Raw genomic sequence first — 22,562 nt, 5'->3', positions numbered from 1 at the left:
GAGCTTTCAGCTACTTATTTATTAGCCTAAAGAAAAAGCACCCAAAAAAAGATGTACACTGTCTTAATATGAGCAAAAAACTATGTACACCGCCTTATATGAGCAAAGTTAATTGTCCATTGCTAATATGTCATATGCACTTAACAAACAACTTGTTTAATAGATCACATAGTAGTAATGACAGGTTATGTGTTCCAATCAAAATTTACATTGGATTGTAAATGCTTTGTTAACTGAAAAACTATTTCCTCTTAATCTTAACTACATGAGCAAATTCGTGCCATTGCTGATATGTCATATGCACACAGCAAACAGCTTATTTTACAAATCACATTGTCTTTAATGATGGGTTATGTATCCCAATAAAATTTTACATTGGATTGATGTTTTGTTGTCTACTTCCATTATGAAATGGGATCATAACAGTTAAATGTGGTGTTCTTCTGCAGCTGCACAAGGTTAAGTCACAAATGTTTTCTCTATGTAAAAACTGTTATGTGGGCTTTTATGGGAAAGATTTACATGCACAAGAATATTTTTGAAGGGAAAAAAATGTTACCGATAATAGTAAATAACACAAAATATTTCTTTTTCATGTGAAGAAAGGTGCAAAAAGGAAACAAAAGTTTTCCATAAAGAAAAATGTAAATGAAAAGTTAAAAACATAAATGAAATGACCATCATTTTATTATTTTTTTGTCAAGTGAAACTTAAATCATTGTGTCTGTGACATGTAAACAAAAGTCAGGTCACATGTAAAAGCATAAAGGCTTATGTTACATGAAATAAAATATAGCAAATGCAAAATCAAGTGATTTTAGGGAGCTTTTTGTCAGAAAGGTACTTTCTGACTCTCTGATATGGGGTTATATTCCTTCTGGAGCAAACATTCTTCTTTGGATCAACTGTTGATGGGTGTGAAAATATGGAATATTACTTCGATGTAATTTTCTACCTCAGTCATTATGTAACTACAGGTATGGAACCTGTTATCCAGAATGCTCGGGACCTGGAATTTTCTGGATAATGGATTTTTCTGTAATTTGTTCATAACATAAGCCTAATAGAACATCATGTAAACATTAAATAAACCCAATAGGCTTGTTCTGCTCCCAATAAGGATTCATTATATTTCAATTTAGATCATGTTCAAGGTGCTGTTTTATTATTAGAGAGAAAAAGGAAATAATTTTTAAAAAATTTGGATTATTTGGATAAAATGGAGTCCATGGGAGACAGCTTCTCTGTAATTTGGATCTTTCTGGTTAACAAGTTTCTGGATAATTGATCCCATACCTATACTTTCAATAAGCCAGGGATATTATTTTTTTTTTTTTACTGATACTGATTGTGTATTTATAGGTCTGTTTTCTACTCTTCCTTAAATAAAGCTTGGTTCAGGTACATAGCCATATTAGCTGTGTGGTCTAGTGTTTCCCTGAAACATTAAGTGTGATACTCATTAAAGTGGGGGCCTTGAAATGCTTTTCTAAAGGGGCCATAAATAAAAAAGCAGCAGGCAAGCAGTAAAACTGATGAAACAATGTCAAGCTTTTCAGTCTTATTATGCAGTATTGTTCACAAACTGCTTTACTGCATGGTACCATGCTCACCACTGAGGTCACTGTTCTTAAACAGGAAAATAAGATTATGTACAGTTACATTTAGTTAAGCAATTATCTGGTGCCCAATAAAAGATATAAAGCATGCAATGTTGCTACATAGTTAAACGTTTTTTATTGTACAAGTATGTATCACTTTAGTGCATACCAACATGGTGCAATAAATATTTTTACGGCCTGGGCATTTGTCTTCCTTTATATATAAAACAATTTACAATTTTTGGCTACACACACAGATAGGAAAACAAATAGGTGAATCAAGAACACAATCAAACCGATTAATTTTACTTCACCAATTAAAGCACAAGTTTACAGTGTGGATTATGATGACATATGGAAAGTATGATGAATACATTGGGTGCCATTTGTGTCACTCCAGCCTTTATACATTACATTTTTGGCTAACTAATTATATAGAATATACTTAGACCCCTGCATTACAGAAAAACTAAGGCTTAACTAAATAAGTAGCTAGAAATGTTACATTATCTTTTTGTAATGCCCGAAGGCGCAGTTGAAGTAAGGACCAAAGAGAAGGCAACAATCCAAGTTCGCGGTACAGAAAAGGGTTTATCAAAGAATGGTCGTAAAACAGGCAGAATGGTCAAGACAGGCAGTACAGATTCGAAGTCGATAACAGGCAAGGTTCAAACACGGATAAGCAAAACAGAATATATCGCACCCAGGAACTATATGAAATAGACCTATAATTGGGCAAGGTCAGGATGGAAATGAGGGTCTTTATAGTCCAGTCTATTGGCGCCAAAATTGACGCGCTGGCGTCAGACGCAGACGCCAGCGTCCCCACGCTGACGCCTTGACGCCGGCGCCCGATTCTGACGCCGGCGTCCGTTCCGTCGCCGGCGACCAATCACAGGGCAAGAAGGAGATGATGCAGGATGATTGCGACCACCCGGAGCCATGTGCAGGGAAGAGGAATCGCCATTTTGGACGCCATCTTGGAGCAGGTCAGTAGACTCCATTACAGTACCCCCTTCCTTAGGGGGGGCCTCAGGACCACCGGGACCAGGACGGGAAGGAAACTGCCTATGAAACCTGCGAACAAGGATGGGGGCATGGACATCCGACTTTTTCACCCAAGAGCATTCCTCGGGACCGAAACCCTTCCATTCGACAAGGTACTGGAGAGCGCCCCTGGAAAAACGAGAGTCCAGAATCCTGCTGACTTCAAATTCTAAATGGTCATCGATAACAACAGGAGCTGTGGAAGAAGAAGAGGGGGAAGACACTGCAGGTTTAAGGAGAGACACATGAAAGGCATTAGGGATCCGCATCTCGGGAGGAAGAAGAAGACGAACTGCCACAGGGTTGATGACCTCGATGATGGGAAAGGGACCGATGAATTTGGGGCCAAGCTTAGGAGTGGGAATCTTGAGGCGAATATTCCGTGTAGACAACCAGACCTTGTCACCAGGAGCATAGGGTGGGGCGGCAATTCTCTTCCTGTCGGCAAACTTCTTTTGAGAGGATGAACTCTTTTCCAGATTAGCAGTGGTGGCCTGCCAGATGGCCAGCATATGAGCGGCTTGATCATTAGCAGCAGGAACATTTGTGAGTAAGAGATCCTGAGGGAATGCCAATGGGTTCCGGCCATACACACAGAAGAAAGGAGATTTCTGGGAAGAAGAATGTAAAGAATTGTTATGGGCAAACTCCGCCCAGGGAAGAAGGTCCGACCAGTCGTCTTGACACAAAGACACATGGCAACGAAGAAATTGCTCCAAGGCCTGGTTAACACGTTCAGCGGCACCATTGGACTGGGGATGATAAGAAGAAGAAAATTGAAGAGAGATATTTAAAGCATTACACAGTGACCTCCAAAATTTAGACACAAATTGGGGACCACGGTCGGACACAATTTCTGCTGGGAAGCCATGGAGGCGAAAAATATGTTTAATAAACAGTTCTGAAAGTTCAGGAGCAGAAGGCAGTTTGCGGAGAGGAGTGAAATGAGCCATCTTACTGAATCTGTCGATAACAACCCAAATGACAGTGTGGCCGGAGGAAATGGGCAAATCGACAATAAAGTCCATGGCGAGGTGAGTCCAGGGTCGAGATGGGATGGGCAGTGGAAGAAGAAAACCCTTGGGAGGAGAATGTCCGGATTTGGATACAGCACACGTGGAACATGAGGAGACAAAATCTTTAACGTCCTTTCTTAAGGTTGGCCACCATACTAGACGAGATAAGAGCTCGGTCGTCTTCTGAATTCCAGGATGTCCGGCCTGTTTGGAACTATGAGACTGAGACAAAATAGCAAGACGAAATTCTGGAGGGACAAAAGCAACACCAAGAGGAGTTTCCGCAGGAGCAGAATCTTGAGCGGACAACAATTGGGAGGCACAGGAAGGGAACAAGGCAGCAATAATCTTGATGGAGGGTACCACAGGTTCAGGTTCCTCGGACACAGAATCTTCGGGAATAAAGCTTCTGGATAGGGCATCGGCCTTCCTGTTTCTGGAGCCAGGACGAAAGGTAATGACAAAATTAAAACGGGAAAAGAAAAGTGCCCACCTGGCTTGCCGGGGATTCAGGCGTTTGAGGGTTTGGATGAACTCAAGATTCTTATGGTCGGTAAAAATCGTCACAGGAACCGAAGAACCCTCCAGTAAGTGTCTCCATTCCTCCAAGGCTAATTTGATGGCAAGTAGTTCACGATTCCCCACATCATAGTTCTGTTCTGGGGCAGAAAATTTTTTAGAAAAGAACGCACAAGGATGGAGTTTACCGTCAGAAATGGATCTCTGTGATAAAACTGCTCCAGCTCCGACATCAGAGGCGTCGACTTCCATGAAGAAGGGATGTAGAGGTTCTGGGTGCCGAAGAATTGGAGCGGAAGAAAAGGCCTCTTTGAGGGACTTGAAGGATTCCAGGGCTTGAGAAGACCAGTGTTGAGGTTTGCCCCCCTTACGAATCAGGGCCAGAATTGGAGAAAGTCTGGAAGAAAAATTTTTTATAAACTGTCTGTAATAATTGGCAAAGCCGACAAACCTCTGAATGGCTTTGACACTAGTAGGAAGAGGCCAGTCCAGGATTGCAGACACCTTGGCAGGATCCATCTTGAAACCTAGAGGAGAAATGATATAGCCAAGGAAAGGAATAGACGAGACTTCAAAAGTGCATTTCTCCAATTTAGCAAAGAGATTGTTCTTCCTTAGTCTGGAGAGGACTTCACGTACTTGGGCACGATGTTCCAGAAGATCTTTAGAAAAAACAAGAATGTCATCCAGATAAACGACCACACATAGACCCAATAAATCTCGAAAAATATCATTAACAAACTCCTGGAAGACCGCAGGAGCATTACAGAGACCAAAGGGCATGACCAAATACTCATAATGTCCATCACGGGTATTAAAGGCGGTCTTCCACTCGTCCCCTTCACGGATCCGGATAAGATTGTATGCCCCCCGAAGATCCAGCTTTGTAAAGATATTGGCACCCCTAAGTTGATCAAACAGTTCAGAAATAAGAGGAAGAGGGTACCTGTTTTTAACTGTGATCTTGTTGAGTCCTCTGTAGTCGATGCAGGGCCGCAAACTACCATCCTTTTTCTCAACAAAGAAGAAACCTGCACCGGCAGGGGAGGTGGAAGGACGGATGAATCCTCTCTGAAGATTCTCCTGGATGTATAACTTCATAGCAGAAGTTTCCGAAGGAGAGAGTGGGTAGGTGCGGCCCCTGGGGGGCATAGAGCCGGATAGAATTTCCACTGGGCAATCGTAAGGCCGATGGGGAGGAAGAATCTCAGCAGAAGACTTGTTAAACACATCGGCAAATGCTTGGTATACAGAGGGAAGAGAAGAATTAGAGGACACAGAGGAAATTTTGACAACCGGAACAGTGGGTAGGCAGTTCTGTAAACAAAAAGGACTCCATCTGGAAACTTGCAATGTGGACCAGTCAATGACTGGATTATGTGCACATAACCATGGCAGTCCCAGGACAACCGGAGTGGAAGGGCAATCAATGAGGAGGAAGGATAATCTCTCCAAATGCAAGGTGCCCACCTTAAAAGAAAGTTCCTGAGTAGAATGCGAGACGAAGGCAGACGACAGCGGACGATCATCAATCGCCAGGACACGAAGAGGAACTGCCAAGGGTTGGAGAGGGATGGAATGACGTCTTGCAAAGGATCGATCCATGAAGTTTCCTGCAGCACCGGAATCTAGAAAGGCTTGTGAGGAAAACTTTAAAGAGCCAAACTGGATCTGCACCGGAAGAAGGAAACGTAGAGTAGAAGAATGGGGAGAATGACAAATCCCACCCAGGTAAGTCTCCCCGAGCTTACCTAGGCTTTGGCGTTTCCCGGCTTCACTGGACACTCCTGGGCAAAGTGGGCTTTACCCCCACAGTAAAGGCACAGGCCGGCAGCCCTTCTCCGGAGTTTCTCCTGTTCGGACAGGCGGGCCCGCCCAATCTGCATGGGTTCTTCAGCCGGCAAGGAGGAAGAAGCAGAATCCATAGGAGCAGGAGGAAGCTCTGGGGGAACAGGATTGAAAAGCAGGGGTCTCTGGAAGCGGGGGGCCAAAGAAGGTTGGAACCGGGGGTACCTCTTTGTACGCTCTCGGTCGAGTTCAAGCTGGAACTCCCTCTGCCGGGTATCCACCTTCACCGCCAAGGCCACCAGATCCTCCCACCGAGAAGGAATTTCCCGGGAAACGAGGTCATTCTTAATGCGTATAGCCAAGCCGTTGTAAAAGGCCGCGTGGTAACCATCGTTATTCCAGGAGGTCTCTGCCACCAGGGTACGAAATTCAATGGCATACTCGGGAACTGAGCGAGTGCCTTGTTGAAGCTGGAACAGTCGAGCCGAGGCTGCAGTAGTACGACCAGGAGCGTCAAACACCGTCCGGAGTTCTTGGAGAAAGGCCCCGGCGTTGTCGATCAGCGGGTCTCTCTTCTCCCAAAGGGGAGACGCCCATTCCAGAGCCTTCCCCTGCAGACGGGAGATGACAAAACCAACCTTGGCTTGCTCGGAGACGAACTGGCCTGGCTGCAGAGTGAATTGAATTTCACATTGGTTAATAAAACCACGACAAGCTTTTGGGTCTCCGCTGAAAAGAGGTGGAGCGGGAACACGAGGTTCAGACACCTGGAGAGGAGCAGGAATGGCAGGAACAGGCACAGCCGCAGGAGCCGCTGGAGACATGGCAGTCAATTTCTCCAGGATAACATCAATTGCCTGGCCAATTTGAGACTGCTGGGCTTCATAGGATTTCATGCGAGAAGCCAATCCCCGAATGGCCCCTCCGACATCGAGGGGTACTTGGGCCTCCTCCGAGGGGTCCATGGCCCAATTATACTGTAATGCCCGAAGGCGCAGTTGAAGTAAGGACCAAAGAGAAGGCAACAATCCAAGTTCGCGGTACAGAAAAGGGTTTATCAAAGAATGGTCGTAAAACAGGCAGAATGGTCAAGACAGGCAGTACAGATTCGAAGTCGATAACAGGCAAGGTTCAAACACGGATAAGCAAAACAGAATATATCGCACCCAGGAACTATATGAAATAGACCTATAATTGGGCAAGGTCAGGATGGAAATGAGGGTCTTTATAGTCCAGTCTATTGGCGCCAAAATTGACGCGCTGGCGTCAGACGCAGACGCCAGCGTCCCCACGCTGACGCCTTGACGCCGGCGCCCGATTCTGACGCCGGCGTCCGTTCCGTCGCCGGCGACCAATCACAGGGCAAGAAGGAGATGATGCAGGATGATTGCGACCACCCGGAGCCATGTGCAGGGAAGAGGAATCGCCATTTTGGACGCCATCTTGGAGCAGGTCAGTAGACTCCATTACACTTTTGGGCTTCTGTACCAGCCCAAGGCAACTACAGCACTTAGGAGAAAAGATCTGTGCCCCCAAAGATGCCCCAGTAGCTCCCCATCTTCTTTTCTGCTGATTTACTGCACATGCTCTGTGCTGCTGTCACTTACTGAGCTTAGGGGCCAACTCACAATATACAGTACACATAAAATATAAATATCACAATATAGGGCTGATTAGTAATTAATACCAAAAATTACTACATGGCAGCACATAAACCAGTGCAATTAGCATCAGAATTTAATAATCAGCCTTGTAGCATCACCTTATATTACAGGCCAACCTCATTTTCTGCTTGATAATTTGTGACAACTAAGCTTAGCTTCTTAACAGCTGCTCAGAGCTCACTGAGCATGTGAGTGTCACAGACACTTTCCAAGATGGTGACCCTATGTGACAAGTTTGAAGTCCTGGATCATTGCTGCTATTGAGAAGCTGAAATTTTAGGCTGGTGTTATAAGTTCAGTATATAAAATATGGCATTTTTAGCTATATACATTTTTAGCTATATTAATTTTTAGGATTTAGTTTTTCTAATTGGTATTGTAAAGAAGGTGCAGCATAGCAATGTATTAATATTTGTATAAGCATCAGAGTGTCATATAGGTGACTCTGAAAGGGAACTGTTCCTGGTTGTCATGCAAATAAAATAATATATTCACATGTTTGGTTTACTCTATTGTTTATATTTTGCCATTCATTAACTATTTTTCACATATGAATAGGGTCAGCCCAAACCCGCTCCCCAATCGCGTTCAACTTACACAAAAATATGTACAGTGAGCTGGATGCGCATTGCACACTGCCGTCTGGATTTTGCACATTCGCACTGCCTTCCGGACTTCTCGCATGCGCACCGCGTGCAGGATTTCACACGTGTGTGCAGGCCCCCGAGGTTTGGAACCCGGTGGGCTCTAGATGCGCCCCTGCATATGAACTATGTGCACCAGATGGAGTGGAAAGAACTGATGGTCTTTTCTGACTACTGTTACAACAACAAGGGCTAATGCATTTTCACTGAGATAATTGGTGGGTTGGACTTCCTGTGTGGCTCCTTAAATGTCTGTTTTGCACTGTTATTGTACACACTTCAGAAATGGCCTTTGATTTTGGAAACATGTGGTGTAAACTCACAATAAATATCTAAACAGCAGTTATACTGCTTCTGTTTGTGATTCCCAACTTGCACTATTGGTAAATAACTTTCTACATACATCCTAGGAAAATTGTTTAGAAGTGAAAGGAAAAGAAGTCAATTTAAAATTAACTTTTACTATTGTGTAGACCAGGAATGTCAAACTGGAGGCCTGCAAGCCGGATGTGGAGCTCCAAAGGGTTTTTATGGCCCCCAGTCTGCTCAAGGACTCCATAAACCTAATTGTACGACATCATCATTGAGCACGATGTATGAGAGATCCCACTACATGTAGGGGGTTATTTACTAAACTCCGAATGCAAAAATCACAAAAAAATCTTATTTTTTTTTAATAAAATTAGACTTTTAAAAAATCACAAATTTTTCTGAATTTCTTAAACCCCGAGGATGGAAAAGTCCAAATCTGAAAATCCGGCATCTCAGACCTGTCGAGGTTGCATATAAGTCAACGGGAGAAGTCCTAATGATTTTTTTGATGTGTGCTGGGTTTCGAGCAATACCCCGAGGTTTTCGGGTGAAAGTTACGAAACAATTGTGAAAATCGGATGAAAAAGTCTAAAAAACAAAAAAAGGGATTTTTTTTCCAACAAAGCAAATTTTCGGGAAAATGTAATAATAAATAAGTTTGTAGCAGAAAATATTGAGATAAATTTGGACTGTGATAAATAACCTACTTAATGAGCTGGAGAATACTGGTATAGACAATTGTATTCAAAGATTATACTCAATTATACTACCTTTTTGTTTTTTTTTAAATCCATACCATGTTTGTTATTCAGCTGTTTGGCTTGGAATTTAGACTTCTATCTGAATAGCAGGGCTTAGTTATATGACCTAATCAGCAATTGGAAAGGGAGGCTTTGCAGCCTAAAAAGAAGCAGAGGGAAATGTTAATAATTAATGCAAGAACAAATACAAAATATAAAAATAAATAGTGGTGTAACTAATAAAGCCTGGCAACTACAAGGATGTAGTTATGCTACTAAAAATAAAGAATACCTAAAAAAGCTGTCTATTGATAATATACTAAAAGTTCATTGAAAGATGAACTTACCTTTTAAATACTATACTATGTATATTTTATTTTTCCATAACTATTTTAGAGTGATGTAAGGGCTTATTAACGTTCGCAAGTGTAGTTTGGAGCTCAAATGCTCTGTCTCTCACCCAATGCTTTGATGCATCTCTGCACTCTACTTTTCCCCTAGAATGCCAATTTTGTTGCAGTTGCAAGGTGGTGATGCGCCTAATGTAATTGCATCAGATTCAATAATATTAGCTAATTTTGTCACAAATCAGACGCTATTGCAGGAAAGTCTGTCTAGTGTCATTTCTGGTGTCGGCATGTGACTGACGTCAGCGCCTGATTCTTTAGCCCCAACCCTGGGGCTACTGACCAGTCAGGCAGTAGCTCCAGGGTTCCCACATGTCAATTGGTGCAGCATTGCTTGATTCAGAATGGAAAGAAGAGTGGACTAAGTAGCACCATGTGCAACTATACAGTAAGTAAGAAGCATATTTTGACACACTGCAAGGAACAATGTAGAAGGGCAAGTGCACTTGTGAATTTAATGAGCCCTGTAATCTTCAAAGCTTTTAAAAAAATATAAATTAACATGAAGTATTAATATGCTGTCATATTTTATTGCAGGCTGCAGAATATAAATTGGAATGTGCTATGGCAACAAATCTCTCATACAAAATCAGCAGTTTACCTTCAGTTTTGGATCATTATAAGAACAAGGTATTTATTTCATGAAACTTCTATACATTATATATAATTGGAAATAATATATTACATGGTACTAGGGTTTGCTGTACAGGCCTATGGAGGGGTCACGAACATGCATTTCTATGGGAAAAAATCAATCAAAGACAGTAAGGGGCATATTTATCAAGGGTCGAATTTCGAATTGAAAAAACTTCAAAATTCAAATTCAAAACAGCCAACCGAAATTAAGTGGAAGTTTTTTTTTGGGTCGAATAGGTCAGTTTATGATTGAATAGGTCTGTATTTGGCCGAATTTTTATGTGGCTCCTGCTGAAATGGGCCTTAATACCTCTGTGTTGTTTAAATCTCTGTATAGTGCAACTAAATATCTATATAAAGGATTCATTTGATAACTGATGTAATTTTTTTGTTGGAAGCTAATGTAGTGGTTCACCTTTAACCTTTAGTATGTTATATCTTTTTTATAAATTTCATATTATTTGCCACCAATTTTGATTCATTCCAGCTTCAATTGAGGGTCACTAAGCCCATCTAAAAATAACAATACTCTGTAATGCTACAACTATATTGTTTTTGCTACTTTTATATTCAGGCCCTCTCCTATTCATAATCCTGACTGTTAGAATCAGTGCATGGTTGCTAGGATAATTTACCCATGAGCCACAATCAAATGTAAAAAGAGTTGGGGAGTATATACAACCAAAACTTGCCTCCCAGTCAGGAATTCAAAAATAAGCACCTACTTTGAGGCCACTAGGAGCAACATCCAAAGAGTTGATGAGCAACATGTTGCTTGTGAGCCACTGGTTGGGGAACACTGACCCTAGTAACTAGATGAAATTGCAAGATGGAGAGCTGCTGAATAAAAAGCTAAATAACTCAAAAACCACAAACAATTAAAAAAAATTACTTGTCACTCTAATTGAAAGGTGAAACAACCCCTTTAACTGTACACATTTAATAAACTTTATAAGTAGTTAATCTGAAGGCTTTGCAACTTGAGCAGAAATCTAAATCATTTAAGATACCATATGAATTCAATTTATTGAATACATTTATTATGTCCTTGTATTAGTTATTAGTTAGCGGATAGATATAGATATATTTATTTTTTTATACACTGAAATCACAGAAGTTTGAGTGACAAACATCCATTTTAGCTTTAGCTTGTATTTCATTAGCATTCAGATGCCTTGACTGAATCCCATTTGGCCATCCATCAAAAGCACATACTAAGAATGAGTAGCTGATGTGTTGTTATGGTAACACAGAAAAACAGACTTTCCCTTCATCAGTGAAGTTTGAGCAATGCATACTAATCTTTGGCAGCATTGAAATCAACTCCCTCTTTACCATGTAAACACAGATTTTCTGTTCAAACGTATGGTAAACATAGTTTAAAAATTAGTTATAAGAAATATAACTTGCTTTCCAAGTCTGTCACTTTCATTTCAAAAAGGCAGCAGGACAAGCTGTAATCCGGTACAGTGCATGGCTTCTTGCCTGCCTTCTATCCCTGTGGCAACCAAGGTGTAAACACAACTATTCACTAAATAAAGAATTGCCCAAGAAAAGGGCTTTACATTGGCTGCATGGATACAAAATTAATCGCTGAAAACGACGGACAGCTGGAGGAAAACACACATCCTTGTCACGTGAAGTAGTTTAATAGGACAAAATATATCTCCCGACCAATTTATGTTGAAAAAATACAGCTTCTTTATTCACTTTTGCAAAGCACTGGAATCACTATAAAATGTAGCCATTTGTCTTGAAGTTTGTGCAAGGTTTATATCATGTTTCTAGACTAAAAAGGAACGTATTAAAGGGGTTCTTCACCTTTCTAACACTTTTTCCAGTTAAGTTTTTTTTTTAGATTGTTCACCAGAAATACAGTAAATGCTTTTTGCAACTGCTTTCTATTTTTTATTTTTTTTGCAGTTTTTCCAAAATTGAAGTTCAAAGTTTAATGTTCCTCCCTCTGGTGTTTCAGTCTGGCAGCTCAGTGATCCAGGAGCATTCTGAACTATTACAATGTGCTACATTTAAGGTCAAACATAAGAAATGTAATGACTAATAGGGATGGGCGAATTTGACCCATTTCGTTTCGCCAAAAATTTGCTGCCGTCGAAATGTCGCCGACGCCTATTAAAAGTCTATGGGCATCAAAAAAAAATTGTTGACGCCGATTTATGGGAGTCATTTTTTGCAGTGAAAAAATTGTATCAATTTAGTTAATTTTGAAGTGTAGGGTTGTATTTTTCAAATTTTTATGTCTTTCAAAGCAGCAGACCGACTCTGTAACTATTTTTAACTAAATTGATACATTTAGTCATTACATTTCTTATGTTTGACCTTAAATGTAGCACATTGTAACAGTTCAGAATGCTCCTGGATCACTGAAAATAGAAAGTAATTGGAAAAAGTCTTTATTTCTGGTGAACTATCTGAATCCAACCGAAGTGAAAAAAAGTGTTTGAAGGTCGAAAACTAAACCCCCCTGCCAAAAGCCCCCCCATACTTCCAGGCATTGCCCCCTTCCCTCTCCCTCCCCGCGTTGTGTATTAGTTAAAAAAAAAAGTGCAGCGGAGCTCCCGGTCACCATCTTCCAGCTCTTCGTATAATCTTTGGGTCTCAACGGCGATTTGTGAATGCGCAGTTGAAGCCGATTCCTTACTTGGCCCAACTGCACATGCTCCAGCAGGCTTCATGAATTGGAATAATTAGCAGCATTAGCCTTCAATTCACTTGATGCTTACCAGTTACAGCCATGAACACAAATCACTAAGGAAACCATAACATTTTTGCCAGGTCTTGGTTGCTTGTAATTCCATTGTTTTCTTAAATCCATATGAACAGTTTTGCATAATTTATCAGAAAAGGCTAAAAAGGTATGTTTGCATTTGCAGCATGTATTGACACAGGAACCTCTGTATAGGTGCTAAATTGCACAAGTGCAGATGCCCAAAGCAAACAAGCAGTAGTTTTGATCAGTCTACTAAAACCAAAGAAGGCAAAGACCTGTTAGGTTTCTATGGCAACTGCACTTCAGTCTAGCAATATGCTAATCTGGTAAGGGTTAAGAGAAGCGCAAATAGAAGTAATAATTGAAGCTACTGGAGAATTGAGGAGCCCCTGAATATAGATACTCATACACTATATTGCATGTTACAAAATAAACATTATTTTACAGCAAATAAGTCAAATAAAATGGATTATTTTATTAAAATAGTAATATTTGTGTACTCATATCTCCCAATGAGCCCAGGTTTTAGCCACTCTTTAATTTACTTTCCTTAAGAAAATTTTTCACAAACTGTGAGAACCTCTGAAGCTTGTTGGAAGTCTGTTGAGGCCTAAATAGAGTCCATTCTTCCCATATACTGAAGTAGTTTCTGCTGCTTTTTCACAGAGTCTGTAAAGCAGGGGTTTCAGTTTAACCCCATTTGAAAGTGTAACCTTTGGTCGTGGCCCTCCTTCAAGGTCCAATCTTTGAACAGGGCCCAGTTTCTGAAATGAGTACAAGAACAGAATGTCTGTCCCAGTTTCAACTATATCTAGTAGCAAATAAATACTGACCCCGCATCTTGTCAAACTTACCTTCAATTTGGACTTTCAGGTGTATTAATAAGAGTATATGGCCATTCTCTCCAATTCTCATTCTAGCTTGATTTTGTGCTGAGCCCCCCACTGTTTGGGAGCCATTGCTCAATCTGCATTACTTATACAGTGAAACAAGTTATTTTCTATTTCAAATACATAATGCCTTATCAAACATTCTGCTTACCAATTAATCTATTAAGCCAGTGCAATAATCCTAAAATAGTAATTTTTGCAGACCCTTATAACCCTAAATGCACTTGTAATATGGCGTGACACTGCTAAAAAAAAGTTTAAGAACCTAAGCCACAGACCACTGAAAAAGTTTTAAATTAAAACCTCCTAGGCCAACAGAGTCTGGGGCCTCATGCCTTACAAAACAGGCGTAAATATTGCTATTAAAGACCTCAGGAATAATGAAACAAACTATATTACAGTACATTAGTGGCTAATAAGTAATTTGTGTTTTATAAAAGACTATGTTGGGAAAATGCACTAAAATACAAATGAAAAGAAATTTGAAAATGCTATTAGTCTTTTTTTGTTTACAAATACATTACTTTAGAATGAAGACGTGCAGAAGAAGGAAATCAAAAAAAGAAAACCAACAAATGCTATAAAAACATTTGATGATGATCAAGATGATGAAGAAAAGACTAAAAAAGAATTTTTAGAAAAGGTAACATATTTGATCACTCAATAAACATTTCAATTCCATAGCTTCCACCATCCACAATGCAGGTACCTAGGACTAGTACTGAGAAAATTTTTTCACCAAGTTTCACCGCAAAAATGATGCCCATAGACTCCAATGGGTGGAAAAATGTGTTTTGGTGAAGCGAAACAGGTCAGATTCACCCATCACAACCTAGGACCATTATGCTAGGGTGTGGTGCTTATTTACCATAAAACAAACAATTATTGCTTCCGTATCTACTTGATTATTTAAAATAGTAGGTATGGTTGATTATAGGTGTCATTTACAAACAAAAGCACAAGGTACAATATGAGCCCTTACACACTCACACATGGGCCCGTACACACTCACACACAGTACTACTGTAACCTGCAGCACTAAATATCCTCCTAATGATGGCACAAACAATCTTTAAGGTAACCCCATGTGAGTTTACTTATCACGTGGAATTTCGTGCCAAAAAAAGCCTAGCAAACTTCTCAATTTTAGCTCAAAAAAGGTGCCATCTTCTGTCTGTCTCTGTCTTCTGTTAGTGCGGTGACACTGATCTTAGAGAAGCATGTGTAGTTCAATCTATGTCCTGAATAAGCTTCTACTGTGTATGCTCCCGCAAGATCCGTGTCGGCAACTGGTCAGGAGACATGCAGACATTTTAAAGGAATAGATGCTACAGGAAGGGAGCTTGGGGGGGGGATGGATCGGACAGTGGAGGGGGCTATTTCTTGTTTAAAAGCCTTTTTGGGTAAATTGGAGAAGTTTGCCATGGTGTTTTTGGCACGAAATTCAATGTGAATAATAAACTCACATAGGGGTGTATCTATAGAGGAAGCAGACCCTCTGGTTTCCTTGTGATGCAACTTCAGGCAACTTTGGTTGCCCCTTCAGTTGCGCACTGATTGCCATTCCGCCGGCGATTTACATTCTAGCCGGCGGGAGGCAGTTTGGGGAGATTAGTCGCCCCGAAGAAGAGAAGATTTGTCGATGGGCGACTAATCTTCCCGAATCTGAGTGTGTCTATGCCCTAAAACAGGACAACCTCTGAATATGTTTGGGACCCTAAATTTTATTTTTTGTGGGGCCCAGTAACATCAAGTTATGCCACTGAAGCCCACCATGCCTTAGTGACTTTGCAGTGGCTTACATACTTCTCACTGCATCACATGGTCAATAAACACTAAGGGAAGATTTATTACTAGCAAAATGTCACATTTGGGGTAAAAGATCTTATTTCACTTGCATCTCGATTGTCAACATTTATTTTTCAAAAATTAAAAAGATTATTAGGCTCTAAGTGGTGAGTTGTCTTTGTTTTGCAAAAAAATAATTGTGGAATTGAAAAAAGATTGTAGAGAGGAAAAAGGAAACAATGGATTTTGCTACAAAATGCATGCAAGTTTGCAGCGAAGAGGATATCCCATTTATGCCTAGTAGTACAAACACCGGACAGTATTGGAGTTGTCTCCATACGAGTGACATTAGCCAATGAATGAGCAGGCTGTAAGACTTGGGAAGCTTAGTTAAACAAAGGATACATATCATGAATGTGCCCTCCTTCGTATCAAAACTCAATACAAGCATGAAATTAGATAAACACGTGTTTCATGCTTAACATTCGACTAAGCCTTACCATGCACTTATACATATTTGTATTATTCTTCTGGAAAGACTGAGGGGCAGATTTATTAAGGGTCGAATTGAAGATTTGAATTTTCGATTTTTTTTATTGTCAAAACTTAAAATTCAAATTCGACTAGGGAATTATCCTAGCTCGATTCGAGTTTTATAAAAAATTTGAATTTGATTTTCAAGATTTATCAAACTCTGGCACTTTAAGAAATCGAATTCAACTATTCACCACCTAAAAACTGTCGAATTACTGTTTAAGTCAATGGGAGAGGTCCAGGGGTCAATTTGGAGTTGTTTGTAGCCTTCCCGACATTCGAGTTTCTTTCGGAGAAACAACTTAATCGAGTTTGATCTAATTCAAACCAAATTCGATTTGACTGTCTTTTACAAATTCAATTTCTTAACAAATCTCCCCAAGTCGATTTTCAAATTCATTCGAATTTAAGGGAGTTTAAAAAAACTCACAGGAATTCGAAATGCAACCCTTGATAAATGTGCCTCTGAATGTGTAAATTACATTGGTTATCACACGACTAATGTTTTAGTTGTGTTATTAAGCAAAAGACGTTCTCCGCATTGCCTTTTTAGTTTGTCAAAAATGCATCAAATCCTCTCTTGGGTATACAGCTATCCCAATATCTGGTAATGAAATAACAATGAGGAGAGCACTTCTCAATATCAAAAAACGGTGTGGTTGTGTTTATTTAGGGCTACTACACAATTGTGTTACATACCAGTAAATGATCTTGGCTAAAATAAAAGGGCCGCAGATAGAGGTTGTCAATCAGAGGAACAAATATGCAAAGATAAAGTTGGCGTGCAGTGCCTAACAGCTATGTGGGAGGCATTTTAATTCAGATAGAACTAGTTTGAACAAGCTTTTAAATACTAATACTTTTCATAAGCTAAGGAGGGCTTTGTAATAAGCCAGATAATAATCAACAGGCCTTTCAGATTTGTGGACTAGAATTCATTAGGCTTTAAATGAAATGGAGGTTCAAGAATTTTGCCTCTTTAAATATCAAGGAGCCTTTTTTTATTGTAATCTCAAAACTGCATGTGAGGATAAATCACTGTGCTGATTTTAGTCAATTTATGTATCCCATATAACACTAGCACAATCCAAACTGTTTTCAGTGGAAATTGTCACACACTGATCTGCTTAGATAAAAGTGTAAATGATGGTGCTGGGAATCCCTTAAGATTCTCCAGTTAGAATTTAAAAAGTTCCCACTTAATAATTTTAAGTTGAACCAATTCCTATAAACGAGTGATAAGTGATTTTGTCTTTTACTTTTCTTTGACTTGCAGTTTATACTAAGTAGAAGCTCCAACACACATTTTCATTAAAAAAAAAAAAGAAACTCATTGCAGATCCCACAGTGTAATACTCAGTAGCAACAACAGAGGTGCTCTCTACCCCTCTCTGACACCCCCAACCTCTTCTGTGGGACAGTCCTTATTTTCCTTTTAACCCTAGTGAAGACCCTCTCTGTTTGTGATGTTATATTTAGTTGGATTATAGCCAGCCAGAAACTGAACTGCTTCAACAATTACAAAGTTTTTGATTACATTTTGATCATGAATGCATTCTCTTTCTTTTTTCTTTACCTGAATTTAAGAAAACATTTTGCCCTTTGAGCTCTTCATTCCTGACAGTGCTTGAATATTAAAGGGGTTGTTCACCCTTAAGTTAACATTTAGGGGCAGATGTATCAAGAATCGAATATTGAGGATTAATTAACCCTCGATATTCGACTGCCGAATTAAAATCCTTCGACTTCGAATATCGAAGTCGAAGTATTTTGCGCAATTCCATCGATCGAACGAACATTGGCCTCAGTAGGTTTTAGGTGGCGAACTAGGGGGTCGAAATTTTTTTTAAAGAGACAGTACTTTGATTATCAAATGGTTGAATATTCGAACGATTTTTAGTTCGAATCGTTCAATTCAAAGTCGAAGTAGCCAATTCGATGGTCGAAGTAGCCAAAAAAAACAATCGGAAAATTGAATTTTCGATGGTGGTACCGAGCGCTTGCGAAGTTGCGCTAGTGTTGCTACGCCAGGCATAGCGAAGTTGCGCTAGCATTCGATAATTTGCATACGGCGGAAAGTTACATTTCAATGGACATATATGTTGCAGCAAATACAGTACACTACATGCCCAGGGAACCTTAATAAAAAAAATAGAGTTGTTATATTGCCCTACACATGTGCCCACAGTAGAGTTCATGTGCCATATGTAAGGAAATATAGGGGGGGAGGAGGGTACCCCAAAAAAATGTATGATCTTTTTCAGCCTATCACCCTGTAAAAAGGAAAAGACGCCGGCATTTTTTTCAACTTTTTTTTGACCAAGTCCTATCTACTCTATTGCACTTCGCCTGGTCTGAGGTGGCGAAGGCAAGTCTGGCGATAGAGGTAACGTCTAGTAAAATAAAAAACGTAGTATATTTGCATAGTAACGCTCTTTCCCTAGAGCGAAAATTCTCCTGGCGTTAGAGTGCGAAGTTGCGCCAGAGTCTATATCCTTCGTTAGCGTAATTACGCCAGAGCCGGTTAGTAAATCGGCGAATGACGAAATTCGCCAGTGTTATCCACTTCGCCCTTTAGTACATTTGCCCCATTGTGCTGTACACAGGAGTAATTAAATAACACAATATTAAGTAATAGTAGTAAATATTTAAGCTTTCATAGCAGTTTATACTTTACCATGTTGCCCTGCTCTAATCTACTTTAGTCAAAACCCATATTTGTTATAATAAAATAATATGCTTAAGAGACATCACCATTGCATTTCCAGTATACCTCTATGACACACAACTTAAATCTTTGGAATCGTTTTCTCCACCTTCTGTTTCTCAGAGGACTTTAGTGTGAAGAATCAACTAAGGTTTCAAACTGTCTTTTAAATTCTAGCGCCATCTGGAGACATATGAAGGATTGTACAGTTTACGAAACACTTTGTATTTGAAGTACATCAACCTGCTGAGAAAAAAAGTTCAAAAACAGCATAGCGAAATGCAGAAATGGCATAAAGCACCTGTAAAACAGCAGAATACAGGTGACCTGAAAAAAGTAAGTAATATACGGGCTTCCCCCCAATACATGTTAGTTATGCGTCGTAGCTGCATTTGTGATTTAAATTACTTTTTTCTTTCCTTTTGCTATCTATATTATTTGCAGAAAATGGGGAAATCACATATTGCAAAATGTCTGTGTATTTTGTTAGTTGTTAATATATTTAGAGAAATAAAATGCAAAAGAAGGGCAATGAGCATATTGTAAACAAATAATCAGTTTTCCCATTTGGGTGTGGAAAAGCATATATGTAATGCATTCTTGTGCTACATCTTATATACAATGAACCAAATGCGAAATGAGCAAAATGAGATTTTATGCAGCACAGTTGCATCAAGCGGATTGGCCCATTGCGCTCACAGAGTTGAAGAATGCTGCATTGTGAGAAAAAAAACCATGTCAATTGCACTCTAAATTACACTTTGCATCAAGATAAGTGAACACAGCCTGCTAAGTTGTTTGCCAAAAACATTGGGCATTAGCACAGAAATGTTTATCTTACAAAGATGGGTTCTTGTTTAAGTTAAGGTAATTCACCTTCAATGCATATCAGAGATTCCTCTGTTCCACCTGACTATGCTTGCTTTTGACCATACTACCTTTCAGTGTTTAATAAATAAAAAGGAATGAGAAGTTCTATGTGATATTTGCTTAATGCAGAGAACCATTTTAAAGTTTCCCAGTGTTTGCAGTGCATTGCACTGAAAACAACCTCCTTGTGCCCCACAGCTAATAGCAGCTTCAATGTATCTCCCATGTCGAATACATTATACCAATAGCAGTCTCCAAATGTTCTCACAAAACAGCACTTGTATCTACTAGTAGTGATGAGTGGATTTATTCGCCAGCCATGGATTTGCATTTTTTCACGGAACTTCGCTGAAAATTTGGTGAGAAAAACGCCCAAAAGAAAAAAACGGCCATTGACTTTAATGCGTTTGGACAAAAAAAATTCTCCATAAGAAAAAATGCCCATTGCCTTTAATGCATTTGGACAAAAAAGTCGTGATGGCAGAAGTTTCACTTTGGGCGACTTCAGAAATCCGAAGGATTTCTCATGCCATCATAATGCATATTGAGTAAGAAAAATTGTCCTGCGTATAAAAAAAAAAGTTGCAATTGCCTTCAATGCGTTTCGCTAATTTTTCACAGTTTCACATATTTTTTCACAGTTTAGTGAATTTTTCAGCGAAGCAAAATGGGACAGATTTCAGCTATTACTCCAGTGCATCCAGTATTGGACTGTGGTTTTTTGGCCCACTGGAAGCCTCACCTGAAGGGCCTCCACCCTTGTTGCCAAGACTAGCCCCATACCCATTGCAAACCCACAGCCTGTCCCAACCCTGGTTTTTGGGCCCACTGGAAGCCTCACCTGAAGGGCCTCCACCCTTGTTGCCAAGACTAGCCCCATACCCATTGCAAACCCACAGCCTGTCCCAACCCTGTCACAAGCCTACAGCTGAGGGCCATAACCACCATCACGGACTTGACCATATCCCATGCGTGTATCTACTTGTTACCTCCAACCACACTGACACCCACCAGGAAAAGGCCCCACAACCTTCCAATCCTGCACTTGGGCCCATCTGGATTTTTCTCAGTGTCTTTCTATTTTCTTCTGTAATTACAGTACCTTGCACTTGATCCCAACTACGATATAATTAATCCTTACTGAAGACATAACAAGCCTATTGGGTTTATTCAAAGTGTAAATCATTTTTGGTAGACTTAAAGTATGAAGATCCAAATTACAGAAAGATCCTTTATCCAGAAAACCCCAGATCTCGCGCATTCTGGATAAAAGGTCCCACACCTGTAATAATCAAGTCGAGAGGTTCCTACAGAATAGTATGTGTTACATGACTACTCACAACCAATGAAAGAAATAATGAGGAAATACTACAGCTCATCAGCCAGTCATGTTTTTTCATTACTGTCCCTGTGATCTCCAACAGCACCTGGAAAATTGTATTATACTAACAACATACTGGAATTTAATATACTTTTCGGTTGATATTTTAGTAATCATGACAAACACAAATACTTAGGAGTGCATGTTAAGGTGGCCATACACAGGGAGATCCGCTCGTTTGGCAATGTCACCAAATGAGCGGATCTCTCTCAGTCAGCACCTTTTTTCGACCCGTGTATGGGGGCCTTTACTTTACTGCAGTGCATGTTATCTTTAGTATGCTTTGATGTTTACTATTCTGTAGATAGCAGTACTATATAGAATCAGTTCAGCATTGCAATAGTAACCTGGTTACATAACTAATATAACATAGCAAGGACTGCATTATATGGAGCCAAAGGCTCTCCCAAACAACAGCTGTTAATTGAGTACATAAAGATTAACTGACATTCTATTAACATTTGCATACAGTTCAGTCTGTGTCTGAGTTCAAATACACAAGTACACCCGAGATTAAAGACAGATTCACACTTTTCTCTAACTGCATCCTGGAACTTCATTTGGTTAAAAACAACTTCCTTCCAAGAGTTTCCTCTTGCAAAGATTTCTGTCTCTGTGTGTGTGTATAGTGTGTGTATTTAGTGTGCTTGAAGTGGAAATGTTTTCGTCCTACTGAAGAGCTATATTAGCTCCCCAAAACAAGCAGAATAATCTACTGAAATAAAACTGCTTCAATGTAAATTACAGGTAATGTGACAAAGTGTTTATCCACAACGATCTACTTTATAATTTTTGTTTTACCTTTAGGTACAAATGACAGTGTTGGCTGAATAAAAGTGGTGCATATTAATATGCAAATTATTTGCTCTCAAAATCACAGTTGGACTTATTGTCACTTTCAGCCAGCTTATGCATGATATCTACTTATATTTTACACAATGCAGTTTTAGGTTCCAAAATGTGACAAAAAATAGTTCTTATATCCACATTCACGTTTTTTTTCCCTTCATCTCCCATGGTTTGTTTTCCTTCAAGCCATGAGGTTTTCTTTTTACTGTTGCTAATACACTGCTCTTTTTAAACTTTGATCAAATTGACTAATATTTTTTCATCACATGAACACGCACTCCTGCAGCCAGCCGATGAGGTCAAAATCGAAATTTATTCACAATGCGAATTCGCAAAAAACGGAAAGATGGGCAGAGCAGTGAATATATTTGCGTTAAGGAAAAAACATGTGCAATACAACCATTTGCGAAAAATATGCGCTGCGCAAACTTTATAAATGAC

The 22,562-nt window shown here is 39.8% G+C and overlaps 1 protein-coding gene across 2 annotated transcripts in view; it reads left to right on the top strand.

Moving 5' to 3' along the window:
• Positions 1-22,562, top strand: part of LOC108717872 — an 80,472-nt gene that overhangs the window by 1,018 nt on the left and 56,892 nt on the right. For both annotated transcript variants that reach the window (XM_018265288.2, XM_018265289.2), the window contains 3 exons: positions 10,276-10,368; positions 14,522-14,635; positions 19,199-19,357. In XM_018265288.2, coding sequence (XP_018120777.1) covers positions 10,303-10,368; positions 14,522-14,635; positions 19,199-19,357 — 339 coding nt within the window. In that variant the 5' untranslated portion in view covers positions 10,276-10,302. The remainder of the gene's footprint in view (positions 1-10,275; positions 10,369-14,521; positions 14,636-19,198; positions 19,358-22,562) is intronic.

The sequence above is a fragment of the Xenopus laevis genome, chromosome 5S (assembly GCF_017654675.1).
Source record: "Xenopus laevis strain J_2021 chromosome 5S, Xenopus_laevis_v10.1, whole genome shotgun sequence".
In the NCBI taxonomy this organism is placed as follows: Eukaryota; Metazoa; Chordata; class Amphibia; order Anura; family Pipidae; genus Xenopus; species Xenopus laevis.
The sequence above is the reverse complement of the archived record's forward strand: the minus strand, read 5'-3'. Positions and strand labels throughout refer to the sequence as shown.